Source organism: Poecilia formosa, unplaced genomic scaffold (assembly GCF_000485575.1).
Source record: "Poecilia formosa unplaced genomic scaffold, Poecilia_formosa-5.1.2 Scaffold131, whole genome shotgun sequence".
Classification (NCBI taxonomy): domain Eukaryota; kingdom Metazoa; phylum Chordata; class Actinopteri; order Cyprinodontiformes; family Poeciliidae; genus Poecilia; species Poecilia formosa.
In genome coordinates this window covers 326,092-334,318 of record NW_006800070.1, presented here as the reverse complement: position 1 = coordinate 334,318, position 8,227 = coordinate 326,092, and the positions used below count along the sequence as shown (strand labels likewise).

The 8,227-nt window shown below is 37.9% G+C and overlaps 2 protein-coding genes across 2 annotated transcripts; both read right to left on the bottom strand.

Moving 5' to 3' along the window:
* Positions 1 to 44: 44 nt before the first annotated feature.
* ankrd66 (ankyrin repeat domain 66) lies at positions 45 to 2,946 on the bottom strand. Its single transcript, XM_007561809.2, has 3 exons — positions 2,237 to 2,946; positions 382 to 610; positions 45 to 280 (listed from the first exon to the last, which is right to left on the bottom strand). The coding sequence occupies exons 1-3, from the start codon at positions 2,373 to 2,375 to the stop codon at positions 124 to 126; spliced, it is 525 nt and encodes a 174-aa protein (XP_007561871.1). The 5' UTR covers positions 2,376 to 2,946; the 3' UTR covers positions 45 to 123.
* An 840-nt stretch (positions 2,947 to 3,786) lies between these two features.
* On the bottom strand, positions 3,787 to 8,115 carry tdrd6b (tudor domain containing 6b). Its single transcript, XM_007561803.2, has 2 exons — positions 7,949 to 8,115; positions 3,787 to 6,552 (listed from the first exon to the last, which is right to left on the bottom strand). The coding sequence occupies exons 1-2, from the start codon at positions 7,977 to 7,979 to the stop codon at positions 4,061 to 4,063; spliced, it is 2,523 nt and encodes an 840-aa protein (XP_007561865.1). The 5' UTR covers positions 7,980 to 8,115; the 3' UTR covers positions 3,787 to 4,060.
* Positions 8,116 to 8,227: the final 112 nt, after the last annotated feature.

The following is an 8,227-nucleotide window of genomic DNA, read 5'->3' as shown; positions in this document are numbered from 1 at the left end:
CGTTAACTCAGCTTACATAAATACCAGCTGTGATCAGATTGACATTGAATTCTTCCAAGTTTTAGTTGATATATTTGAAGAGAAATGGAGCAAAAGACTCGACCTGCATGCCAAAGTGATGTTTTAGCGAAAGCTGAGTCTAGACTTAGATTTTCTCCTCGTTCTAAAAGCAATGTCTTCTTCATAATCTTTGCTTTGCTGTAACCACTCCGTATCCGAGTCATTTAAAATACCTTCTTCACATAGTTTCTCACGGAAGTCTTGGTACTCAAGCTCTGCTCTGTAACATATTAAAAAGATTTGCAACATTAAATCAGAAACTTTTGTAAAGATTGTTCATAATAAAGCAAAAATAGGTGAAAAGTGGGCTGTGTGTCATACTTTTTAAGGAATCGAACGCAGTCTTCTTTTCCGTATATTTCGGCTAGTCTTATTGGTTTGTCTCCACAGCAGTCCTCTTTGTCCATTGGTGCATGGAAGGTGTGCAGCATCCGCAGCGCAGCCAGATGACCGGACTCTGCAGCATAGTGGGCAGCGGTCCATCCGTGCACTGTCCTCAGACACGGATTGGCTCCATTCTCTAAGAGAATCTTGACAATGTCTGTATCTCCTGAAAAAAAAAAATGCAATACAGAGTTTTCTAAAACATAAAAAAACAGGTTTAAATCTGGTCCAGTAAACACAAACTGATATGGTTTTACGGTGAATCTCATAACTTCGCCAGCCGCTGGAGAAGTGATATTGGTTAAATAAAATGAAAGCAAGACATTTGTAGCAATTAGAAAACATTAAACCACACTTTATCCTTTATGTGGACAAAGCTAGAATGCAGGATAATCTTACAGGTTGATTCTGTTATCCTTTTCTTAAACCTTTCTGTATTTAATACACTAGACTGTCTCATTTGGACAGGTTTTAGACTACTATTTAAATAGATTAAAGTAATTCCATACCATTTCAATTTGAAAGAAGGGCAAAATTCTGCATTAAGAACCATTTTTATCAGTGTAAATGAAAACTAAAGTTATCTTGGCGTTAAAATTACCCCTGAAATCAAAACCATTGTAGCATAAAATGATGACCCGTTTGTGAAGGACGTAAATGCAACACAAGACTGACAGATATCATTGTCCCTGTTAATAACCAAATTCAGTTCCCATATAAGTAGCAGTAGCAGAAGAACTTTAGAAAATTTGAGACCCTTTTCATTAACTATTTTGGGTGTTATGGAGCGCAGTGATTAATCTAACACTGTAATTTTGTTTTTCAATTAGTCATTCCTACTGCACTTTTTTTCTAATATGTGTATAAAAAAACGAATAAAGGGTATGTACTGTAAACATTTGCTTAGTTGTAGGCAAGTCAGTTTGAAGATTGTAGTTGGAATTAAAAACTATCTTGAGAACTTCAAAAATATTTGAACTTGTTTTCAAGCAGAACCACCAAGCAGCAAAATGCATTAACAGTGATTGCATGAAAGACTACTCCAAAATGCACATTTACAGTGGCAAAGTTAAACTCAACTTCTGACATTTAGGTGAAACTATTATGCAACATAAATTATGTTTAAACTCTAATATCCAGGGGAAACAAAGGAAAACTTTGGGTTTTCTTGCTGCCAGTCGGTAAAATAAGAGTCTTTATCATTCCTGCATCTCTAATATTGATTTCATCTGCAATCAAATACATAATTTACCCGCTTGATGGTCCGTCCTGCAGTGCATTCAGAGTATTCATAGTAACTTTTCTTTTACTCTTAAAACAATATCAGGATGCGTCTGTGAATACTTTTTGGATGCACTGTAATATTTAATGCTTGTGAAGGATTAAATATACTTGTATATCTATAAAAACTTTCAAGAGTGTACTGCTTACATACTAACAAAAATCTAATGTATACTGCATTCCTAACAATTCACTTCACCTTTTAGTGGTCATATTGTTATGCCTGGGCAGTCTTCATCTTGAGGTGCTAGGCATTGTTTCTTTTTTTGATAGGTTGAGATCTTAAAGCAAAACAATAGGGGTTTACCATGCAACTAAAGTTGACAAGACAAAAGACAAGCTTTAGATACTAAAAGATATCTTTATATACATTTCATGAAAAAGAGAAAAGAACTAGAAGGGTCTCAGTTCCTCCGTTGTACGTCTAGAGAGAACGAGGACAAATGTAACTTGAGACAGCAGGAAGAAAAGACCTGGAGGTAGAAGGTGAAGTTCCTTCTAAAACGCCCACCATTAGCTGCTGCCCAGTGCAGAGGGGTTTTACAGCTCCAGTCGACGTCTTTGTTATTGGGATTGCACTTCGGATTCCTCAGTATCTCCTTCACCTTCTCATAATCCCCCGCTGCTACCACTTGGTGCAGCTCTGTCATTTTTCTGGAGTTGCCCAGCAACGACTTCTGAATTCAAAATGGCGGAGTCTTCACCTGAGCACGAGAAAGGGAATAGTGCCACCTGCTGGACAGACCAGAGGAAACAGCGCATTTGAAACGCGACAAGCGCCTGAAATAAAAGACTGACGCTTTTAAATGATTTATAGTGTAGGACTGCCTACATTAAAACATGTGAAATTGAGAAAAAATGTATAAATGTAGACATTATTGCTTGTGGAGAAAGGTTCAACCTTTGTGCTGATCATTAATGTGCTGAGATTTTTGTTACATAGTTGTGAGAAAGTAACAAAAATAAGTTACTTTTAGTTTTTGTACATTTGGTTTTATGATGGACCAATAAAGAGTGACGCATGTAAAGAGATAGAAAAAAGATAACTTTGCAAATAGAAAAAAAAAAGTATTTAGCTTCCTTTACTCTGACACCCACTATAATGTAACCAATTGACTCTAGAAGCCACATAAATGAAGCACACTCATGGGTACTTCAATATCTATGTAAAATCATCTAGTGAAGGTTTTGGAAGTTAGAGAACATTAGTTGGCAGAATCATGAAGACCAAGACATATCAGTAGGGCCAGACAGAGTGGGTTCAAAGCAAAAGCAAACTAAACCGCTCCTCAGGACCCACAAACCACCAGGACATGTTTGGACGGTCACATTTATAACCAATAGGCCAGACAATAACTGCAATTAACAGAAGCATCAAGGGGATTAAGAAAGGAATAGGAAATTCTACTTGCAGTTTCTTTGCTTTCAAATGAATGAACATATATTTGAAAATGCTAAAATATAACTGAGTATTAAAAGATTAAAAGAGTTGATCTTGCAAGGATGAGGGACAAAGGTTTAGAATACCAATCTAATGTGGGAGAATTAATGTGGAAGAAAGTGCTTTGATCATTTGAAATTTCTGACCTGCATGCTAATTTCTCTGTGGCAGTGATCCAACACTGCACATAATCCTGAACTCATCATCCTAACACTAAAACTGTTAGCCGAGACAGAGCAGAGTTAATAGGAAGATGAATGGAGCTAAGTGCAGGGCAATGTTTGAAGGAAACCTGTTTGAGACTGCAAGAGACTTGAGACTGGGGTGAAGGTTCACTTTCCAGTGCAATGATCCTCAGCATCCAGCCAGAGATAAAATGGAATGGTTTAAAATCCAAGCGCATTCACAATTAAAAACACACACGCATAGCAACATTTTCATGCTGTATAGACCACTTTGCTTAATTAAAAACTAAAGAAAAAATGTGTTTTACCTTTCAAATCGTCAGAACTATATCTTTTAGGTTTCAATAATTTTCTACAAAAAGCAAATAAATCCATTAAGATCAATTACAGAATAAAATCTGAGGTCTGTCTAACAGAAAAAAAATGCAATCAGGCTTTTCAATTCATTTGCTCATTAACTTCTTTATTTGGTTTTGTGAATGTTTTAATAGACAAGAAGAAATGGGGATGAAAAATCCTCAGAGGCATACTAGTCTGTTATTGGATGGTGATGTGACTGCAAGTCACAACCATTTCAGATCTTCTGTGCAGTCAAACTGACACTTAAGGAAACTAGGGTAATCAAAAGATTAATACAAAACCATCAAACTTCTGGATATGCTTCATTCCACTAAGACACAAAGTGGAGGAATGTTTGAGTTGGACTGCCTTATGAGCAGCTGGATGTCTGAAGGTTCTCTGTCACAGCACATTCTTCTGTAAATGGTTTCCAGTATTGTTGCAGTGATGCATTTATGGAGATTAACTCACGTTCAACTTCCACTGCATACTGAGGAACTGGCATCTCTGAATGGCTCTCTGCACTGAACACAGTCAGTTTAAGGGGTTTATCAACCAAAAGCTTGTAGAAGAAGTCATAAACTTGGTCATCCCAGGAGCCTTTAGACTCATCAAATCCAATCAAACGACAAAGAAAGGCCTGGGGTACCTTCTCAAGAAGATTCTGAGGTAAAGGTCTTGTGTCTTGGATGTCAATGTCTGACTCGTTACCATAGTCAACAAACAGAACATGTACCGTTCTGTTGTCTTTCTGGACTACCATCGCTCTGCACCACAGCTTGTCATCAGGAAACAAAGCAAGGCAATGGCTCCCTGGTCTAAGACTCTGAAGGAATGTCACGTCCTGCTGTGCCTTACCAGCTTCCTGGGCTAGCTGGGACACTTCGCATAAATCCTCCGTGTTGGCAAACTGACACCAGAAGAATTTTGGCTCTACAATGCAGGACGCATACACCATTTCGGTTTTAGTTTTGAACACTTCTGGCTGCTTGTATGTGAAAGTACTTATTTCTTTGGAGGGCCCAAGATTATCCTTGCTGTTGCTGGCTTGAAAATCTTTTGCCACAATAGAATGTTCTCCAGAAAATGACTTCCAGTATTTCTGAATGACCTTGTTAACCACAATCTTGTCACATTCTGTGGTTACTGTGTGTTGAGGAACACCATTCTCTGAACAACTTCCTACAGCCACAACTGTCACTTTAAGTGGTTTGTCAACTATGAGATTGTAGAAGTCATCGTAGACCTCATTATCCCAAAAGCCACTGGACTCCATGAAACCATCCAAACGACACAGAAATGCCTGAGGAGCCATCTCTAGCAGGTTTTGAGACAGCAATCTTACATCTTTTTTCTCGACATCACATTCATTGCCATAATCAACAAACAAGACATGGACTGTGTTGTCTGAGTTCTCAGTTACTTGAGCTCTGTACCATTTGTTGTCTTCTGAAAGTAGAGCAAGGCAGGGAACACCAGGTTTAAGATGCTCAGGTGAAATTACGTCTTGTGCCTTTGCAACCTCATTAGCAAGATATGACACTTTGTCAAGGTCTTCTGTGTTGGCGTGCTGACACCAGAAGTAATGTGGGCCTGAAATACAAGAAGCATATGCATCCACACACATGTTTTGGGAAATATTTGGCCAGTTGTAGCCCTCTGCATTTTGCTTTGGGTAATTGTGGGATGAAAACTGAGTCATTTCTAAGTTGCTGTTGAGACTATGATTTAAAGTCTCCGTCCTGCTTTGATTGTTCTCAAGAATGATGTCTAAATCCTTCACTTGCTCCGCCTTTGGTGATGAGGCATATGTGGGACACATTTTCTTGTTTTCCTGCATTTCTGGGACAGTGTTCTTTAACATTGATGATCTGGTGAGTTCAGGTGAGGCATGATCCTCATCTGGCAGAGTAGTCTTTTTTGAGATGGAGAATTCATCATCAGTGTTAGAAATTACAGCGGTCATCTTTGGCCGTCTCATTTTTGACACCTTCTCCCTGACCAAGGCATTTACATTTAGTGATCCATCAAACAGTTCAACCAACAGCTTCCCCTTCTTCCCTTTTGCCGCTACTGAAATGGTGAAATTGTTCCCCACAGCATGGTAGGCAAACCACTCGTTGATTTTAAGTGATAAATCTGCAGGAACATTGAACAGTCCAAGTGGAACAGCCTGAACAGGAACAGACCTGGCGATACTTTCTTCAGGAGGCAATGGGCGAATATCAGTTTCAAGAACAGCAAGGGTGTCCCCATAGTCAACAAAGTGCACCTTGAGATTTGGGGATCTTTCCACTATTAGACCTCTGTACCACTGATTATCAGTATACTTGGCTAAGCAAATGCTATTAGGTCCAAGTGGACAATCTGAGCTTTGATGCTTGCCAGGTAGCAGTGCAACACTTTTCCAGAGTTTTTCCAACATGTGCAAATTTCTGTCCAATTGGCAGTAGAAGTGATGGACTGATTCAGAAAATGTCACCAGAATCTTCTCTTCTCCACCCACTTTAATATTGTGTGTGGAGTAGTGATACTCATCTACTGGGACTTCTGGGGGGCTTTGATTCCCAGTTTCAGAAAGATCACAAGACTGAGCCAGGTGCTTAGGCAGACTCTTGGATCCAGATTCAACATCTACCACATTCTGTTCCAGGTCAGCTTCAGATGTTACAGCATTCCTAACATATTTTAATCCAGTACCAGACACAGAGTCCAAGTTCATAAAGTTCTGGAAGTCTCTTCTTGCAGCAACAGCCCATTTGGGACTGATGGGTTTTTGCACACTAAAGAGGAAATACTGAAAAGCTTGTGCATTCACTCGCAAGATCGCTGGATCTTCAGGCTTTGATGATGTATCGAATCCTGTTGATACAAAAACATATACATTAGAGCATGTAGCAATACCAGCTTATAGTCATATCAGTCAAATTTGATTAAATTTAACAGTGCCTAAGAGATCGTCTCAGTGTGAAAAATAAATTTTTCAGTCTTTAGAATTTAAAAAGACTGCACTTGTAAACTCAAAAAACACTGATCATATATATATAAATGTATCACATTTCATTTTAAAACAAACTAAATTTGAACTAAAAGAAAAGTTTAGTTTTTCCACAATTGATTTCTGATTAAAACTGTCAGATACCAAAAACACCTGAACTGATGTCATTTGTTTTGTATTTTTTAAATCTAGATTGGCTATGGTTCAAATTTTCTAATTTTTTAACAAATTCCCCATGACATTTTCTGAAATTTAATATTTTCATTTTAGTTCCTTAAATTAACCTGAGATTACCAAGCTATGCAAAATTTTGACAGAAATATGACTCATTGAAAATTCAGTTGTTGAGCCATTGCTTACCAACCCAGATTGTCTGTATTTTGTCTCCTTAAAGACAGTGAGGCTATGCAAGCACACAGGCTTTTAAATAGTAAAAAGTAAAATATTTCTTTAGGATGAGGTAGTTTAGAAAGAGTAACATGTTTGGAAACATTTTAATTGGAATTATAGTATAGCTAATATTTTAAATAGGACATATTAAACCAGTGCTCTCGAATTCCAGTCCCCAGGCCCCCTGCTCTGCATGTTTTAGATGTGCCCTCTATTCCAGAACAGCTGATTCAAATGATTGCATGACTGTCCTGCAGAAGCCCGTTAATCACCCAGAGATTCAATCCAGGTGTGTATAGAAGGGAAACACCTAAAACATGTAGGGGAAGGGGGCCTAAGGACTGGAATTGAGAAGCACTGCATTATTAAACAGACATATTAAAAACTTCTTAAAATTGATCGTTTTAGAAACTATCAACTATCAAAGCATTTCCCCTTTATTTAATCATGTTTTCGCTTCCACTTCAATAAATGCAAATTGGACCACAAACAATGATAAACTTTTAGTCAAACGCAAACTTGGACACACCCATCCATCAAGCTTTTCTAAAGACAGAGTGGTACATGTCCAGTTCTAGCATTACACGATTGTTTTTCTGGACAAAGATGAGAAACCTTCTTTCAAGTCATTTTTATATTGATTCGATATGATTGATTTGATAGAGAAACCAGTTTTTCGGCAATCGGACTGCTTTGCTAATTTCATTCATATTTTGCATTCATAGCTTATTGAAATTTAAACATATTTAAAATAATTTTACTTTTACATTTTTAATTAACAAAAAACTGGTACTTGTGGGCCTCAAGTACTACTTTTCTACTTGACAATTTTAGCCCTCGTAGCAAAATGTTTGGCCACCCTTGCCTTACCATGTTCATTGTTGTTGACTGATCGTTTCATCCTGCTCCTCTCGTTGGACTTGCGTTGTGCTCACGTGGTTTTTTAAAGGCTTCGTTTGACAGCTTGATAGTACGTCATCATCAGGCTGCTGTAGAAGTCACTTTTTACATACTTTTATAGCATCCTGAGTTTCTAAAATGTCTATGGCTCACAGGTTTATATAGCAACACTTAATTTATAAAAAACAAACAAACAAACAAACAAAGAAACTATTTGTTTTCAGACGCGCGCGCGCACTCACGCAGGTG

What these genes read in the sequence shown, in the direction of transcription:
- tdrd6b (XM_007561803.2), bottom strand. Translation starts at nt 7,979, where the DNA reads ATGAAACGATCAGTCAACAACAATGAACATG. An exon ending in AGTCAACAACAATGAACATG is followed by an intron (nt 6,553 to 7,948) that starts GTAAGGCAAGGG and finishes TTGTATCAACAG; the next exon opens with GATTCGATACATCATCAAAG.
- ankrd66 (XM_007561809.2), bottom strand. Translation starts at nt 2,375, where the DNA reads ATGACAGAGCTGCACCAAGTGGTAGCAGCGGGGGATTATGAGAAGGTG. An exon ending in GCACTGGGCAGCAGCTAATG is followed by an intron (nt 611 to 2,236) that starts GTGGGCGTTTTA and finishes TTTTTTTTTCAG; the next exon opens with GAGATACAGACATTGTCAAG. An exon ending in TGCGTTCGATTCCTTAAAAA is followed by an intron (nt 281 to 381) that starts GTATGACACACA and finishes AATATGTTACAG; the next exon opens with AGCAGAGCTTGAGTACCAAG.